The 19,945-nt window shown below is 45.3% G+C and overlaps 1 protein-coding gene across 1 annotated transcript in view; it reads left to right on the top strand.

The window, feature by feature from the left end:
* The window catches only part of TMEM117 (transmembrane protein 117), a 1,887,095-nt gene that overhangs the window by 403,343 nt on the left and 1,463,807 nt on the right, over positions 1 to 19,945 (top strand). Inside the window, exon 3 of the mRNA XM_085653044.1 lies at positions 4,345 to 4,477. Within this exon, the coding sequence (XP_085509170.1) occupies positions 4,345 to 4,477 (133 nt within the window). The remainder of the gene's footprint in view (positions 1 to 4,344; positions 4,478 to 19,945) is intronic.

The following is a 19,945-nucleotide window of genomic DNA, read 5'->3' as shown; positions in this document are numbered from 1 at the left end:
TTAACATAACGTGTATTTGTAAAGCATGTGTTCACCCAAGGGTATCTTGGCGCTAAATAGCAGATGTTTGTTACCCAACTCAATGGTACTCGTTTTAGCGATCTCAGAAGGATGAAAAGCTGAGTGGACCACCAGGATTTGGAACTGTGGCCATGAGGTTGAACACAGGCCCCTACAGCGGATGCATTAGTCCACCAGACCCAGTCAATAGCACATTCTCAATATGTGGAATGCATGCGACTTTCAGGATGTTGATGTGGAATATTACCTAAGTGAGAAAGGTATCAGGACCTGCATATTCACTCACTCACCCACCTATACATTCCCCTCAGTGAGTTAACCACCTGTTCCAGATATATGTCTCTTACCTGCATGTAATTCATGCCTTACCTGTGCATGTTATGAGTGAAGAAAGCTGGAGCTCACACTGGTTATTTTAGAAAAACAGATTGTAAGAACAAATGCTTTCATTGTTTGAACTGCAGCTGTCCTGGTGCTATGTGACCTGCCTTTTTCTGTGGCTGCTGGATCTGGCACCAGGCTTTATGATGCTACTACTTAACTGTAATAAATTATTACAGTTGGGCAGCTATCTCACTTCTTTTTTACAAGTGATTAGAGATGCCATAATGTGACTGTAAATAAGGAAATCGGCATACTGGGATTGCAGTCTTCCATGATTTAGAAACCCACACTCTTCTAACCATACACAGTAAACAGGGTACCTTGTTACCTGACCCCCTGGGAGAATACATCAAGTTTACAACAGTGGTATAAAGTGTTATACACATATTACAACACAGTAGAAAACAAAGGGAAAGATACAGGAGGCCAACAACTAAGAGGTGAATCTGAAGAAGACAAAGGTTGTAATGTTTGGCATGAAAGAAATATCAGGGAGGTGGGTGGTTTTATAATCGCAACAACATTGTGTTGGATCACTCTTACCGGTATTTAGGGACACAGATTGGTGCTCGAGGTTGATTATGAAACAATGGAAAGTAGCCCTAGCCCTTCAGGTGAGACTATCGACAAAATCAAAATGGCTATTGGAGGCCAAGCCTCTTCTTCATTAACCTACGGGAGGGAACTTCTACTAGGCAGGGACAACAGTTTGTTGAACAAACTCGTCACGAAGATATACAAAAAGTTTTTCGGCTGCCAAAGTCTTCATCTGACGCCCATAGTAGGCTTGAATTTGGCCTCTCTGACCGACGGGAGCTAGCACTGGTGCCTACCTCACCCTGTGTGACAAGCGACAGGGGGCCCGGGCTGTAGCCTAGAGGCATTGCTATGGCCCGAAATCAGCTGCAAGGGGCTGGGTCAAGCTCACAGTCGGTTCCTTGAGGACTGCCAGCTACTAGTGAACGTATAAGGTCTCTGGGTCAGCAACCCCAGCCAATTAACTTTCAAAATAAGTATCAAAGTGTGTTTGCCTTTGGTCATTCCATTCAGATAGAATGCTTGCCAAACGTAGACATGCCTGGGCAGTCATCAGCAGGTATCAGCCTGCCACCCCAGCACCTTATTTTGCCTGCACGTCTGCTATCCATCTGAAGACGAGACTTATGGGCCTTCTGTTCGGGGAGTGGCCATGTTTGAAGCATCCAGCCAGTTGTTGTCAGCCAGGTGAAGAAACAACTTGCAGGGTCTGTGGTAGCTGTGGATAATCATTTGAACATGTTGTGTGTCCAGCATTGCTGAAGGAGCGCAGGGCTGGACTACGGAGAGGGTGGAACACATTGGGAGTTCGCACATGTCGGCAGGCCATCATCGCCTCCCTAATCTCTAACAACACAGCTCTGAACATCCTATTGACAAACTGTATCATCATGGCACTGTATCATCATTGTATCCAAAAGGTATAGCTGTTTAGGGGCGCAACAGCTGGGCTCTGCTGACTTTCCTAAGGCATCCGTTGAGAGGTGTAGCCTGGCACCCCCAGTCCCCTAGGATATTAGTTCAACAATTGATCAGCTATATAATACTGTACCCCACATCTGTGAATCTTTCTCTCTCTGATGAGAATAAAAAAACTGACCTATGTGTGACGCAAACTGATGGTGACTGCTTTGAGGAACATGCTGCTGTCACCTGTTGAAAAATGGCGTCTTATATTTCGCATTAGCACTTCATTCAACCATCGCGCTGTTATAAGGAAGAACCATTTGGTGCTACTGCTGTTCTGTGCACCTGAAGATCATCCGTGTGCTTCCTTTCGTTTAAGTGATTCTAATGTGTAATGCATCTGAAAGAAAACCTCGCTTCCACCCCTGCAGAAAAGCAATGACTGCTACAGAGTTGTAGCACCACCTCCACCGAGTACTCTTGCTGCGATCAATGATGATTACCTCGCTGCTACATTTGTCGCACTAGCTCCTGCGAGATATTCTTGCACACCTTAAAATCATTTTATTGTATTATGTGTTTGTTCACTGTGATTGCTTGTACACTGCTATTGCAATTAAGCTGTTAGTGTGATGCAACTCTGTGGGTCGGAACAAAAGGAACAACTCTGCCGTGGAATTTCTGTCTATCACTTTTTTGCAACTACTCTTTTAATAGCTATTTAGAGTGGTACTGCCTGCATGTCTTAAACTGCCCATTATATTGTCTTAATATGCTTTCATTTGTCCTTTGTTTTCATAACTGTATTCGCTAAACAGTCACAATAAAATGTCGCTCGTATCCTTTTAATATGAGTTCAGTGTTTCAATTGTAATGCTGATAAATTACCATAAACAATAAAGATATATACAACTTAATATTTACGCAAATAAAAATAATTCTTTGCGCTCCAACCCTGGAGTGCCCGAGCTGTGTAATAGGATCGATCACTAATATACAACAAAGTCGTGACTCATAGACTGCAGAAGGATTAAGGTCTCAGCCAGCACCACTCACATATCCCGTATCACCTTCACAGATCCCTGCAGCGGGTGAAATTAGCTAATAAGTTATCTAATCAGCAGGTACAGTAACAATCTCACCGTTGAGTTGTTTTCTACGTGTTGCTGGGGTTCAATAGAGTAGTGACACACAATTATTTTGACTTTCATTTTTATAGCTTGGGTTTTAGATATGATTATAGCAGTAAAATAAATACACTATCACAAAATCACAAATCATAACAGTGCAGGACGTTCAAATGTGCTTGTTGGCATAGATGTCCCACTATGTATGTTCTATGACAGGCTAAATCCAAATTAACTTTGAAAACAAAAATCAAAAGAAGCCGTTCCTAATGGGATGTGGGGTCTTATGAGGTCTTAAGACTGCATTGCAGTGACTCAAGCACGTCTGTCTCTACAGAGATCGAGAGGAATGCTGGGCTGAATACTGCGGGCCTTGTAACAGTGCTTAATTTGTAAAAAGAAAGTAAAAAACACATAAGTGCAAGTGTCCTCGTCAGGAGGCCACTGCATCTTGCACCACAAATCGCCTCTGCCAACACGGCCAATGACTGTACCAACAGAACTAATAACATCACCTGCAAGTGTGATGATTCAGACTATTCCAGGCCCCCAGAGCTAGAAGAATGGCTTGGGCAGTAAGGCGTTAGTCATGTTTTTTTTAATGTATTTTGAATTAATAAACAACTGTTGTGCACACCCCTAAATTAGATAAACAGTGCCGCCATGTGGCAGACTGTCATAAGTGCTGGTGTTTATAATTAAGTGCTGGTGCCCAGCACTGGAAACCACCAGCTAAAATTAAGCACTGGATTGCGGGTATTGGCGTTACCAGTGTGCACACTGGCTCCAGTATTTCACGTGTTTCTGGAAGCCTGTCTCCAGAAGGGTAGGACAGATTACACACAATTGACCTTCAGGCTGCAAACATAGTGGGTTGTTTCAACAGCATGCCTCAGAAGGGCTGAATCAAGAGGGCGCCTATGTACACAAATAAAGGGGAGGAGCGTGAAGACTTGTGGCAGACTTTCACATCCCTTGAAGGAAAAAATGATAGCCAACACGCTACTGGAGGGAGAAATCTGAGCAACATTAGAAAAGATTAGCAAACACAAGGCACTTCCACCCAGCGAAAGGATTAGCAACAAAATAGTGACTAAATTAAACATGGATGGGGGCAGCAGCATTGAGACGCAGTGTAGAGCTGGAGACCAGTCACAAAATGTATGTTAAGTGGAGGTGGGGAAATGGACTGGTTGCAATTATTTTCTATCAAATTATTCATTTCTTTTCCCCAATATGCATAAAAAATATAGTAACTTGGTTAGTGATGTCTAATCTGCCTTGAGCTTTTTAGGTGATGACGTTTTATTGATACTAAGATGTAATGATTAGAATTTCTGTATTAATGTGCAATATATCCTCCTTACAGGTCAGTTTCTTCGGCTGAAAATGTTCCGTGATGATCACGGGTCTTGGATGACCATGTTCTTCAGCACCATCCTCTTCCTTTTCATCTTTTCACACATTTACAACCTGTGCCTCTTGATGGCGGGAAGCATGAGGTAAGACGCCCTGTTTCTGTGTTGAGGAAAAGAGGCATCAATGATGTCACAGAGTGCCATTCCAGTGCCAAGTGTGCCACACCAGACCACTTTTACTCACACAAACATGACTGCCATTCTTTAATTTAGCAGGTGCATTTGTATTCTGAACATAAAAGATGGCAATTCTGGTAGCTTGGCTCAAACCTGTGGTACAAATCAGAATGCATATTTTATCACAAGTGTGTACTATGTGTTTGTGTTTGGCTGAAATATGTGTCTTTTTTACAGAAGAAAAGATCAGAGCGCCAAAACTGAGGGCAGCCTTTAGATTTTGTAGGAAACAGAACACCCTCCAGTTTCTGGATGAAACTGTAAACATGCATTCCATTCCATGGGAAACAGCCATCACATTGCATGTGTTACAACGCATACGATTACAATGCCGCCGTTACAACGACCGAGTTGTTACATCGCAGTACCATTACAATGCAAGTCGTTACAACGACTTGCTCTAGGGGGCGCTCTAAACAAAGGAATAGTATAATTTACTATTCCAACACCTTCCCTACTGTTGCACAAACTGGAGAAGGAATAGTAAATTATGCTATTTTTAAGTCCAGCACGCCCCCTAGAGCAAGGCGTTGTAACGACTTGCGTTGTAATGGGTCTGTGATGTAACAACGTGGTTGTTGTAACAACCACATTTTAATCGCATGCGTTGTAAACAAATGTAATGTAAAAGGCTATATTTGATTAAACCAGATGAATTTCTTCCCTCATAGGGATAGTATTTTGGAAGAAATTCAGCAGGTGGATTCTTCCCCGTGTTTAGTTTTTTCCTAGAAATGTCAGTATTTCAATTCCTTCCAAACTCTAAAGGAGGCCCTATGTCATCTTAAAATGTTTATTGGAAAATGTAAAAAGTTCATATGAAATTATTTTTTTGAGGTCTCTCATGCTAGCAGATAAGGATAACCAACTGAAAATCTCTCAATATACTGCAAAGGTGTGGTTTGTGATGCGTTCAAGCGATCTTTATCGGATATGTGTTATTTCTATTTCTATTTCTATTTTCTATTTAGGGAGTTTTATAAAGCGCTTGGTGACGCACAGCGGCGTGTCCCCGCGCTAAGGAGCGGCTGCTAACTGGAACCTACAGATGTGGATACTTTACTGATCGAATAGTGCAGTTTTGAGCTTGGCTCTAAAGATTAGTTCAGATGGTTCAAGACGCAGTATTAAGGGTAATGTGTTCCATCTGACGGCTGCAAGGTACCTAAAGGATCTTCCGCCCATCCGTGCTCTAGATACCTTGGGGACAACAAGGCGTCCTGAGCCAGAAGATCTGAGGGAGCGGGACGGTTCATAAGGCGTCAGCAGTCCTTTCAAAGGGAGAGGAGACCTCCCGTTGATGATCCGATGGCACATGCAGAGTGCTTTGAAATCAACCCTACTTCTGATCGGGAGCCAGTGCAAGGACCGAAGGGCCACCGAAGATGCGGCTCTTCTGGGTAGTCTAAGTACTAGCCTAGCAGCAGCATTCTGTAGGACCTGTAAACGGCTCAAATTCTTTTTCAGAGTCCCTAGATAGAGGAGGTTGCCATAATCCATCTTTGAGGTGACTAATGCATGCACAAGGGTTTGACGGGCCTTTACCGGTAGAAACTTCAGTGCCTTCCTGAGACTTTTGAGGGTCCCAAAGCATGATCCGACCACCCGGTTGATCTGAGGGCCGAAGGTTAGGTCGGAGTCGAACCAGATGCCCAAGTTCTTTGCTTTCAGGCACGGGATAGGTGTTGAACCTAGGCATGGAGGCCACCATGCCGACGTCCACGCCGAACGGTCTCCCCCTACGACAAGCACCTCGGTCTTATTTCCGTTAAGCTTAAGGCAATTAGCGGACATCCAGGCAGCTAGGTCTTGCATACAGGCTCTGAAGGTGTCCGCCGAAAGATCGGGTGCGCGCGACAGGGAGATCACCAGCTGTGTGTCGTCGGCATAGGATACCATTCGGAGGCCGTAGCTCTCTACCAAGGAGGCAATCGGGGCTACATAAAGGTTAAAAAGTGTTGGGCTCAGGGACGAGCCCTGCGGCACCCCCTGGTCCAGAGCGATTCGCTCAGAGTAATAGTCACCCTGCCTCACTTGGAAGCCTCGGCCTACAAGAAATGAATAAATCCATTTCAACGCTGCCCCTCTCACCCCACCTTTGCTCAGACACTGTAGCAAGATGGAATGTGCCACAGTGTCGAACGCCGCGCTAAGGATGAGAGCCATGGTTTGACCCTCGTCAGCGCCCTGCCTGAGGGTTTCGGAAGCCCTAAGAAGGGCGGACTCCGTGGAATGGTGTGGCCGAAACCCGAATTGAGTCGAATGAAGGAGGTTACTGTCCTCCACATATTTCATTAGCTGCTTATTTACCACCTTCTCTGTTACTATATTATGATTCTTTACTGACTTTAAAATTCATTCAAAAGTAGATTAAACTCTTGCTGTTCTCATTTGGCTCCACAAGCGTGACAAACATTTGCATTTCAGAGTAATACCTTGTAAATGCCAGGCAGTGCTTCATTTGTACAAAATTAAGTGCCCGGGACCTCATCAGGAGGCCACTGCAGCCTACACCACCATTGCCCGTGCCAGTGCTGCCAGTACCAAACCAGCTACTAACCATCACACTCCTCCAAGTGTGACAATTCAGACTATTCCAGGCCCCCAAAGCTATAAGATTAGCATGGGCGGCAGGTAGTAGTCATATTTAACGTCTATTGAATTAGTAAACACCAGTGGTGGGGTTCACTTTAAATCAGACAAACAGCCCAGCATGTGGCAGACTGTCATAAATACCAGTGCTGCCAATTAAGCGCCGGTGCCGAGCACCGGAAACCACTGTCTCAAATTAAGCACTGCTGCCAGGGCATCAAATGTTAGTGGTGCCAAGAAGTTTGCATCACTGAATCACCAAAAATGAGCGTAAATAGCATTAATTAACAGATGGCTTGGTTAGCGCTTGAACGTTTTCTAAAGAGAGTAGAGTGCTCCAGTGACATGTGCTACATCTGTCATCAGGTATAAATGAGAAAAACACTGGCATTGGCAAAGCCAGTAGGTATCACATTTTTTAGACAAGCATTACCAGAGCCAATAGTTCTCACTTAAAACTGAAAGTGCTGGGATGGGTCCACGCCTGCTGCAATACTTTCATGCCTACAGTCACTCATTCATCTATCAATGCACACAGTAACTCATCCTTGTACTCATCCATCTATTTATTCACCCATTGACTCATTCTTGCATTCTCCCACTCTTCCATCCACAATACCACACACACAAAATCCCAGTCTATGAAAAAGTGATTTCAGATATATGTCAGGACTATGAGGGTGTGAGAGCCTTTTTGGTAGTTCAGTGCCAGGATACCCTCGTAGGAGATAGTGCGCTTTACAAATACACACAACACAACATAGTGTGTGAATGATTGTCTGTGATGAGTGTGAGTACTTGTGGCAGTGTGTGGTTTTTATTCTGATGGATGTGGGAGACCTGTTGATACTGAGAGGCTGTTAGTCTGTTAGGGGTTAGAGTGTTCCCAGTATTGTGTGTGACTGTTAGTCTGTGAGGGATTAGAGTGCTGTCAACGTGGAGAGAGTGCTTCTGTGTGAGGGAGTTGAAAGTACTGTCAGCTGGTCTATTGGGGAGGGGAGAGGGGGTTAGAGTGGTGGATTAATCTAAGTAGGAGGTGATAAGTAAAGCCAGAGACATGAAATCAAAAATTGACACAATCGGTCAGTTTGGTATTATTGTGACAGAACTAAACATATACATATCAGCCTCATTTACATACCCAGTGTAAATAACTCTAATGATGCATTACTGCTTCACAAGGGTGTAAATTAGACCCGTTATTAGCAAAGCTACCGGACGTCTGCCATTGTGACTTTCATGTGTGGGAAGAAACCGGTCTAGATCAAAGAAAAAGTACCCTAATGCCATCCCTCCATATTTTCTGTTGGTTTTACAGAGCAATTACTTCACATGTAAAAATATTTTCCAAGTGTTGATTTTTTTTAAGGTTTATATGCCGTGCAATACTTACACTTGCCCGCTTTGCAGACAGTCCTAAAAAGTAAGTACATCAGAGAAGGAATATGCATGAAAATCTACAATCTGTGTAGATTTCCATACGTGCTATTGGGGATTTCTGGAACTCCTCTAAATTGTGGCAATCTCAAAAAACTCAGAGCAGTAACCTACACGCCTTACTATCCACCTTTGCAGGCTGTCTGTGAATTGAGCTAACCTACATCATTGAATGAAATAGCATTTATAAAGCGCATGGTTATCCGAAAAGCATCCCAGCGCTAGGGCAGAACCGCAAAAAACTGTGGCAATCAATTAGCAAAAAGCCAGGTCTTAAGCTTCTTACGAAAGATGGAATGGTCTGACTCTTTACGCAGCTGCAGCAGCAAGGAATTCCATAATTTGGCGGCATTATACGAAAAGAGCCGGCCGCCGCTTCTGGACCCCCTAATTCTGGTGACAGACACCAAATGGAGGTCATTTGAGCGTAGCTGTCTGTTGGCTTGATAGGGCCGGACAAAAGAAGCAATAATATCTGGTCCCTCACCCTCTAGCATCGTATGGGTGGTACAGAGGACTATAAATGGACCCTTTCCTGAATGGGAGGCCAATGTAGAGACCTGAGGGCGGGTTTAGCTGATTGGCGGCTAGGGACACCCTCCAGAATCGGTGCGGCGCAATTTTGCATGGTTTGAAGTTTCTTAAGAACCGCACCGGGGGCACCAAGATAGAGGGCGTTGCCATAGGCCAGGCGAGATAAGACAAGTGCCTGAACCGCAAGCTTTCTTGCTAAAGGGGGAAGCAGAGGCGACACTTTACGCAGCATTTTTAAAATGCCGAAGCAGGAAGCAACAGCTTTCCTTGCTTGAGTTTTAAAGCTAAGCTCAGAGTCAAGCCAGAAACCCAAACTCTTTATTTCAGGTTTGGGGACAGGCGGAGGACCCATACACGGTGGCCATGCGGAAGCAATCTCGAGGGGGAAGGGATTACCGAGCAACATGAGCTCGGTCTTGTCCCCGTTCAATTTAAGATGGGAATGGCACATCCATCTCATCACCTCCTCAAGACAAGGGCCCAGGCAGGTTGAGGAGCTGCTTTTGTGATTGAATGCCACCACTAATTGGGTGTCGTCGGCATACGTAATTATGTGTACCCCAAAGGGTAGAAAAATGTCAGCGAGAGGAGCCATATAAACATTAAAAAGAGTGGGGCTCAGGGATGACCCTTGAGGCACTCCTCAATAAAGGGGCCTGGGATTTGAGCTGGCCTCACCCTCAAAAACCTGGTAGGATCTATCCTCCAGGAAAGAACGCAGCCAATTCAAGGCTGTTCCTGTCACTCCTGTGCCTGTGCCTTTGTGAACCATTCCTAAATTATGGATGCATAAATTGCATATTTTTTTCCAGGAATAAAATCAGATTTCCACTACAAAATGGTCTGGGGCATAGCGCAGGGGTGCACCCACCACTCCAGCAGGCTCATTCAGCCCAAAGCCAAGAATATCTGTGAGATATGGGAGGCTCAGGGACGGCTCACCACATTATGGTGGGGGGAGGGGGGCACACATCATTTTCGTTCAGCCACTAGGCATGGTGAATATGAAACTTTAAACGCACGCGTTACAACGCATGTCATTACAACACATTTTTTACATCGCAAAATCCATTACAACGCATGTTGTTACAACGCATGTTGTTACAATGCATAATCCATTACAACGCAATTAGTATTCTAACTCCGCCGGGGCGTTACTTTGGAGAATGTGTTGTAATGGGATCATGCGATGTAATGACATGCGTTGTAATAGATTTTACGTTGTAAAACTGTTGGACTTGGCCCTGTTTGCAGGGTCACCCCGGAATGTTTTTTGCCTTCCGCCTAGCCTTTTTGCGTTATGCTATGGGTGGTTTACGGACTGTGAGCACTTTGGCACTGGAGTTTGGTGTAAAGTGCATGTGCTCTATGCCCTCCATAGGCTGGATTGGGAACTTCCACCCCCTATGGATACCTCTAAATGAAACAAGATATATATGTTATGTGGGGTGGTTGAACGGAAAATAATAAATACTGCGCAATGGTGTAAGCAGGTTTATTTTCACTGTGTTAGAAATGTCACTTTCAACAGACGCCATTTCTGTGTGCTTTGTGCCGCCTGCCTGAGGTGGGTTGCCGGTCTAGTTCTCGAAGTGACAGGGTGTTCTACACCTCCCCCAAAACCAATTGGGATCGGTTTCCCCAGGGAGCCTTCCCGAAGCTTCTGGCTTTTTCCAGTAGGTGGGGTGAGGGGTGTATATATAGAGGAGCTGAGACTCCATGTGGTGGGCTTGCTTGGATTTTGATTTGGAGGGGACACTCTGCCAGGAGGTACCGCCGCAAGGGCCTGCGTGCTGGCCCCTGTGCCCATTGGTACACCTCTGCTGTCCACAGGGCCAGTGAGAGATCTTTCCTGGATTGAAGACTGCTGTGCCAGGAGGAGTGCCACATTATGGGAGATGACTGTTCCAAGGAACTGCTGTCCTCTTCTGATGAGCCGCCCACTGCCTGCTGATCTTGCCCAACATTGCCTGTTTGCTCCCCCTGGCCCCTAGCGCCTCGTGGGCGCTACTTCATTGTGTGGGACCCTGAATCTGTACCAGCCACTTCACACCTGGTGAGCGCTATAACTTTATTCCAGCTCTGCCTGCATTCAAGCGACCCTGTGAGCGCTTGTTCTGCCCGCCTGCAGCGCTCTGATTCCAAAGAGCTACGAGGGAGTCCCGGCATGTGGGACTCCCCCCTGCCTGCTTGCTTGAAAGTGGGACCCCACCCCGCGTTTTCTGCGCTTTTTGTGTCTTTCACAACAGCGGGAGCCCACCCCGCGTTTTGCCGCCTTTAGCGGGTGCCTACCCCGTGTTTTGCATGAAGAGCGGGTGCCCACCCCGCGTGCTGCCTGGGACCTGAATACGTTGTGTAGTGCTAAGAAGTGGAGCGCTGCTTGCCTGAAATCACCGCCACTGCCCGGGGACCAGCTGAGGGCCGCCGTGCTGTCCGCGGCAACCCAGAAGGAGACTGGAGCCTACCCCGTATTGCTGTCCTTCGCGGGTGCCCACCCCGCGTTATATCGCCTTTAAACTGAAGGCAGGAGCCTACCCCGCACGTCGTAGATGGAGAGAGGAGCATCACACGGTGGGCGGGGCCTGCCAGGAAGCCGTCCGAAACCATGCGGGGGCCTCGTCGAAGTCCCGGGTCTCAGGAGGGGGTCCGGGTGAAGATAGCAGAGGCCCAGAGACCTGAAAAGTCGCCGGAGGGAAGGGAAGCCCTGCCAGCCACAGGGGGGGTTTCCTCCGATGTCAGGAGAAAGGTAGTGTGGCCCAGCCGGAAGGGAGGCCAGCAGACGCTGTGGCCTGTGGGAGAGCGGGGCTCCCGTGAGGAGAGGAGAGCCCCGCGTGTTGCTGAAGCTGCCGGTGCCCCCCCCCCCCCCCTGCCCAGAGGAGTCGGCAGCACAGCAGTACTGCCGGTGAGTGGGGCTGGGTTCTGCAACTGTTGGGGGTGGCTGAGGCACAGTGAGGGCCGGCGCTGGTCTCTGCCACCACAGCTGCACCGCGGAAGTGGGCAGCTGCAGCATTGAGCATTTTTCTTTCACTTCAGAGCCCCGGAGTGGGGCTCCAGTGCAGACTCCAGTGCCAGTACTTATTTTTTATAGCTGCAACGTTTTGGGGGCATTTCTACACTTCAGAGCTCCTGAGTGGGGCTCCTACGTAAACAGTGGTGCCAGGACCCTTTTGGGGACATTTCTACCTTCAGAGTCCCGGAGGGGGACTCACACGGACCAGGCCAGACTTTTCATTTCAGAGCCCCAGAGTAGGGGCTCCCCAGGTGCAGCGGCGCCACAGGCTAAGTTGCAACGACTGGGGCCCTTTCTGTAGGTATGCTAAGGTGTTATGTGCGCACTGCTGTTTTAATGTACAATGTCTTCATGCCCTGCTGATGTTGAGTAGGATGCACTGCTGCTGAGGTACCTTATGCCTAATGATTTCCAGCTAACCAGGTGCCACATGCTAAGGTGTTTATGCCCAATGGGACTACTGCTGATAGGTTGCATAATGCGTATATGCCTAAGGTTGATGCCTAATGTTTTTCCCCTAAGGCTTACATTGTTGGTTTCTGGCATAATGTGCTCATACCCGATCTAAAGAGGCTTTCGCCTAATGAGACGCATCATGCTTCTAGGCCTAATGTTATGCATGATGTGATTTATGCTCAGGAGGATGCTTAATGCATGTGGTTTTGCCCAATCTCATGCAAAGATGTTTTCATTCTATGCCTACTTTGATTTATGCCTAACGCTAACCTTGATGGATTTGTGTGCATAATGTACCTGATACCTTCTGTTAATGAGGGTTATGCCTATTTTTACGCATAGTGTGTTTTTATGCCTATTGAAATGCCTCATGTGTTAGGCCCATGTTGATGATGTTGCATTTAGGCCTAAGGTGAGGCCTAATGTCATACAATTATGTTTTCACTCCCCGCCTGAGCTAAGGTGGGTACGCCTAATGTTTCTGCTGATGATGCCTTGATGCTCACATGTTTAGGTATAGTGGGATCCATGCTACTGAGGTTATGCCCTCAGGTTCATGCCTAACGCCAAGTTATGATGCTTTATGTTCCTGCCTTATGCTAATGTGATGTTACTAAGGGCATGGTCTTGCCAGTAACTACTGGCTGTTACACATTTATTGCTGGTCTTACATTTAAGACTGGTGCGGTGTGATGGTTCTGGCAGCGGCCTGATTGGCCGTTCCCTGTACATAGTCCCCTGTAAAATGCTACCTGGTGCCATTTGGCACAGTGTTATATGTGCCTGTGATTATGACCCTAATGTGTTTTCCTAATACAAAGACTAGTTTGACACAACCTGGTGTGGAGTCTCTTTTGTAGTGTGCCTAGTGTGTCGCCTGTGAGTGTGGACTGCGCAGATGCTTTACACATTGTTCTGAAGTTTAGCCTTCCCGCTCCGCTCCAAGCTACCCCGTTTCTAACAAAAACATTTGTTTTAATGACATGCGTTGTAACTTATGCGTTGTAAACGATGTTTCCCGGCATGGTCTTTAAAATTCGGGCCCATAGCACATTAGGTCCAACAATTATGCATGTACAGCATATTAGTGTCTAACTGTGTTTGGATCCCCATCTTCGTTCTGGTAGACGGCTCTGCAGGAGCAGTTTTATTGGTACTTGCCTCATACTAAAGGAAAGGTTTACTTTGCTTTACTGGAAATGTTTTCCTGTGCATAGCAATGCGTTTTCTGCAGTTCAAATGTACTCATTTGTATCTAATTACATTTGCTTAATTTGTTTTATAATAATATTTATCTGCAGTAATTGTCTGTAAATGGGGTCACTAATGGGCGCAACTAGTGCTTAATTTGAGTTCATGCTTGCAGGTTAGGGCCATGGACACTTCATTTTCCTCATCAGACTTTGATCCAGAGCAAGAGAGAGGAAAACACACAAGGCGGAAAGAGAGAGACAAGGGAATATGGCAAAGACATAAAGCAGAGTAGAAAAAGAACCCACAGGAGTAAGATAAAGGCGCATTGAGCGTTTGATGGTGCCTTAAAGAGGCATGAGGCGAAGCAGCTGACAGTCAGTAGCACCGCATGTGGGCTTCAGAGCAAACTGATGGGTCCTAGCAAGGCTGGACTGGCCATACTGGGCACCAGGCATTTCCCCAGAAACCTGGAAGGTTGTGCACTGGTTGTGTTCTTTGGGGGCAGTTTATTGGTGAGTTGGGGGGCACTGTATTTTGCAAATTTTTATTGTTTTAAACCACCTGCTGCAGAGTTCTATTTGTGTAATTTTCAGGCAACAATAAAAATTTCAAGATAACGCTGGTGATTAATTTTTCTACTGGAGAAAAATAGAGATTTGTCTAGTGGCAGTTTTGCCTCATCTGTAGTAATGCAAAGGGTTACGATGCCTGCTGCAAAGAATGTGTACCATGCAGATCACAAAACTGTATTTTATGTGGATAGTTCAGTGAAGTACTGCTTTTCTCACAGAGATCCTTATGTTACTTGCAGTTCATGAGTTACAATTATGATATATAGCACAGTGAGCTATGCACTGATATCCAAGAGCTTAATGCAGACTACATGCCACAGGTTAGAAAGTTGTGCTTTATCCCAGTCTTTCATTCTCCTGTTGTTGCCAAAAAGGGATTTGTTGCATTGAAATACATTATTTTTAATAAAGCCGACCTTTACCACTGTGTTATGTTTTCAAGCCTGAGTTTGTGCTTCTCCAGACCAAGCATTCTTAAAAAATGCCCTACAGTATTAATGACATTTGAATCCTATACCTTGTAGTCACCTTGGTTGTATTTAACATTTTTTATACACTGATTTACTTACTTATGATTTATTATCCCTGTATGTGTGTGTGTTTTGTTAATTGCTCCTACACCCTGTATTAGTATGAGAGGCACTATAAAACAAATGAGGTACGTGTGAGAGGGGCTATGGAGAGGTGAGGGGCACTGTTGGAGAATAATAGTGAGGGGATGTGTGGAGGAGGAGGTCAAGGGGGACGCTGTGCATGCGGCTTATTGGGGTGATGGGCGCTAATATCCCTCGGAATTGTCTTTCGTTGTGTTCTCAGCATCTTGGCTGTGTTTAACAGTGAATATGTGCACTTATTTATTATTGAAATTTATTTTTATGATTGACATCTTATTTTTTGTTTCCTCCGTAAGAATTTGTGTGTGTGACTGGTTTTCCTGGTACACTGTAAGGTCATTATTTACTATGCTTTAAAAGCTAATACAATTGTATATATAATGAAAAATCTGCTGTAGAATGGACCATGCTAGCCATGTTTGTTTTGGGGGGGGGGGGGGGAGGGGGCTAGTCACGCTCGCTACGCATCGTATGAGGGCTTGTTTGAAATAAATGTGTCAGGCCTGCTTTGGAATCCCTGCACGGCCCCGGGCCCCAGCACGTATTCTTTTGCAAATTAAGCCTGGAAAGCAACCACTCAGAATAGGCTGGCCACACCCCGACTGGTCCTCCTCAGCTGCAGCCCTGATGAGTACCAAATTGCTGTAACTATTAAGTATTTTCTGGTTTATACGTATTGGCATGCTCAGCTGGAATTTAGCACCCGTTCGTTAATCACCTACCGATCTTTCTCTCTCGCTTTTCGGCAAGGTTTTGCAGCACCAGAACATACCACTAGATGGCAGACCAATGCCTTTTTTCATAACGCTGTAAATCTATTATTGATAATCTACATTTTTGTTTTCTACAGTTCAGGATGACTGGTGTTATAAATAATATGCATTCCCTGCTTTGCTGTTTCCTTCTCCATCTCCCTTATGTTTCATTTCAAATTAGGTTGGTGGAGCTTAAATGCATGTATAATTTCAGTGCTATTTAGGCCTCCTTCGTGCCAGCAGCATCTTACGCCATCTGCTTATATTTCAAAAAGTGTGTAGATGTACAGTCAGGCAATCTGCGACATGTTTTAAATTGCCAGTTAGCAGGCCTAATATAAATGCAAAACTTACTGATAAAATATGCATGATAAAATTTAGGAAACCTATCCTAGACCTTTTGTGGCTGTTGGAAACCTTTCAAGGATGTATATTGCGAAACTTTTAATTTCTGCCAGCTTCTCGTTAACATTCATTTTCGCACTGTTTTAGTTATACATGTGGCATACATATGCTCAACCTATTTCATCTTTTTAAAAATGTTCTGATGACTTTTGTGATCTGCAACTTTTATCGCTAATGCTCTTAATTACTGAGTGTCTTTTTTTGCGCAGAGCACACATTGCGAGTGTGCCTAGCAGCGCTTTCGGAGGTCACTTTATAAATGGTTTTACGGTTCCCATCGCAGGGAAGAGTCCGATTTGATTCGCGGAGGTGTGGCTTCGGACGTGTCACTTGTACAAGTCTGTATTAGGTGGGCGTGTCGACTGAATACATACATGCATTGTGCACTCTGTAGACGACTAACAGAAATGTATGTGTATTCACCTACTGGGGAATTGGAAATGGTTTTCAATGACGTCTCTTCAGCAGTTTTAGTATAAACACTCACATGCTTACATCTGTACCATCCATGCCAGAAGGCAGATGCCCGTTTGAGCCCAGATTACGAGTCCGGTGGAGCAGAATTTCTGATACAAATATTCTTACCCGCCTGATCACGACTGGGCCGGTGTTCCGCGCTTGATTTTTCCTGGGTGGCAGGAACACTAGACCAGGGCACAAGTCCTAACAGAAGAAGTGTGTGGACTAACCGGGTTAGGCAGTGTGCAAGTGAAATCATGACGCGTGCCATCACAGCGTGTGATGTCACGACGTGTGACATTGCATGTAACATCACAGGAAGTGACCTAACTGTAAGTGACATCACAAGAAGTGACATCAGATATTAAGACCTCAGGCATATCATGAGTACATTTAAGCGCATTATGAGATTTATAAAATGAGATTTGGCGTGGGAGTTGTGCCAAGAAAGTGTCGCAATCCCAATGCAAAATCTGGGCCTCAACTAATACATTTATTTTTTAAGCTGCCACAAAGTAATTTGCAACAAGGAGAAGCATGGCTGTAGAGCTGCAAAGTCTACATTTTAAAATATTTGATTGGGTTGAGGCACCTGCTATAAAGATGGCCAGTAAATCTCAGGGTATGGTAATAATGGTGAGCTAACTCTGGAGTTTAACACATTTGTTAGAGAGATTTGTGTTTTGTGAAGTTCCAGATTTGAATCAAAGTAGTATAAGGCTAATGTGTCTCTTCAAAGCACATCACGTAACATGCAGATGACAGATTTTTATATTATGTAGATAGTAAAGTGGGTTACTGCTTTTAACACAGAGATCCTTTTATTTCCTGCAGTTCATAAATTGTAATATAGCACAGTAAGCTATGAAGGACATGTGACTCCTACACCTTGTAACCCTGTCTCATGTAACTCCTCTTGTACACTGATTTACACATTTACATGATTTATTGTCAATGTATAATGTGTATGTTACTTAAAGAGCTCTGACACGCTGCATTGGGTTGTGTAGCGCTTTAAAAGAAATAAAATAGTGCTGCTGAAATTGTTATTTGTGTAAATACTTGGACAGGCCAACACATCTGACCTTTTTACAGTCAGTGCATGCATCTCTTATATACAGGGACTGAACAAAGGCAAAAGCAGCCTCTCTTAAGTACCTGTGAAGAGATAACGAGCTCTGTGCCTTTGTTTTCCCTCCCTGGCATTTACATTTAAGTGAGAGATTCTAGGCCGCCTCCAGTCAGGATATACAAACATAAGGAGGCCTGATGGCCCCTTAACTTTGGCCCAGCTACAGGTGAAAAAAAACTCCCTTCCATCCTGCACGTTGCTGCTGGGAATCGAAAGCAGACAACGTGCAGACGCTGTGAAAGTGTCCAGGTGTCTGACAATTACACCGAGACAAGTTCAGCATATTTCTGTGGGGGCCACCTTCTTGGCAGGGGGGACAGCGTCCACCCTGTGAAAAGAGTGGGTGGACGTTGTGTACTTATGTGTACCCCGATTTGTGCCCTGCACTAGACCCAATGTTATCAGATGGCGATAGCAGCCAAGCCTCATCCCCTGGTCCCTGACAACATGTTTTTCTTTGATATGAAAGAGCATGCACCCCTCTGCTAAGATTAGCATTCCCTTTTTGTTCTGTACCTTCCCAACCCCCCCTTTGCAACCACCCCAGCCCGCAAGAAAGCCACGGCTTCCATTTACCATCTGCTCAACCACTGGTAAATGGGAGTGTTAAACTCCTAGAATTAAGGAATGTTGTGCGGAATTTTGTTCAGCACCGTTATTCCCCATTCTGAAGAGTTTAACTCGAAATAGGCAGAATTCCATGCAGAGATTCGGCAGGTAACAGTAATTCCTACTACTGGGAGTCTCCAAGTGCGGTTCTGCCGAACTCCTTATCGGGGCCATAGTATGAAATCTAAAAAGGCTCTCTGAGATGGCTCTCTTGGGGTGCCACATGTTGGATTCCTGTGGCACATTGAGAAATTCTCTGGCAAATTTCCCAGGGTACCAACACTTGCGTCGATATGAAAGATTCAAATTTGATATTCGTAATTAGGTCATTGTACATTAACAAATTAATGTTCAACAAAAAGATAACTGTCGGAAGGAGATAGAGATAGGATGGATGTTTCCATACAACTGGACTTTTGTAAATTTAGATTTCCAGGGCAGACTTTCCAATGGGAAATTAAAATCATGGGCTGATCGACCCAGAGATATATGTTAAACTATTATTGTGGGATAACGTCTTTCCAGTATATGTGAGATCGCTTGCTCTTGTATGCAATCAAGATTCCAATTTAAGAAGCAGCAGATGAGTGGTCGAAGTGTGTGGATGGTCGCTGACTAGGACACCTCAAGCAAGAGTTGTTAAATAAGCGCAGCAAAATTACCTGCAGCTACTTAAATGTGTCTGTAGATACAGTGAGGTGATATATGCCAAGGGACAGGGAACTAGACTTGAAGAGAAATGATGTTTCCAAACCCACAGAGTTTCACGTATGATTGTGCACATTGTGCTTTCCAGGGTAAAGATTACATTCTGACAGTATAGGTACATGGTTATAGTTATTGTGGTGTATTATGCTATCTCAATAGGACATCGACGCGATGCATTACGTACTAAGCTTCTCATTGTGGGATACATTCAATACACTACATGTTGAGCCTATCAGCGTGCATGGTAGACATTGCTATACATTGTGAACCCATGGGTGTGGGATCCAGTTGGTGCTACACGTTGTGAGCTCTCTGTAGGAAGCAGTCAGTGCAGTACATTTTGAAACTCTCTAAGTGGGATGCAGACAGTGTGACACCTGGTGAGCCTCGGAGTGTGGACTCATTTACTGCATATTGTGCGACTCTCCATGCGGGAAGCAGAAAGTGCAATGCAAGATCTTAGTGCTGGCCTTAGTGCTGCACATGGTGGCACTCTCCGAGTGCGATTGCAGCCAGGGCAATACATGGGGACCTTGTTAGTGCTGGGCTTGGTGAGTGCTGAACATTGCAAGCCAGAGGATGATCCAGTCAGTGAAATGGATGGCGAGCATCTTAGTACCAGGTATATCCAGCGCAGGACAGTACTAGCCCTATGGTGTACGATTCTCTAGGTAAATACGTGCTAAGCCCCTCGGAGTGTGATGCAGTTAGTTCAGTATATTGTGACCCCCCCTCTGTGTGGGGGTGCACACCATGCAACGCATGTTGCACCCAGTGCTTGGTTAATTGGGTCTACAGATACAGACAGTGCAACCAGGTAAGACCATTAGTGAGTGAACTATTTGTGGGAATTCCTGGTTGTGAGCAAGGTCAACCGATTCTCACAGTAAAAGAGTAC

This window comes from Triturus cristatus, chromosome 4_1, assembly GCF_964204655.1.
Source record: "Triturus cristatus chromosome 4_1, aTriCri1.1, whole genome shotgun sequence".
In the NCBI taxonomy this organism is placed as follows: Eukaryota; Metazoa; Chordata; class Amphibia; order Caudata; family Salamandridae; genus Triturus; species Triturus cristatus.
The sequence above is the reverse complement of the archived record's forward strand: the minus strand, read 5'-3'. Positions and strand labels throughout refer to the sequence as shown.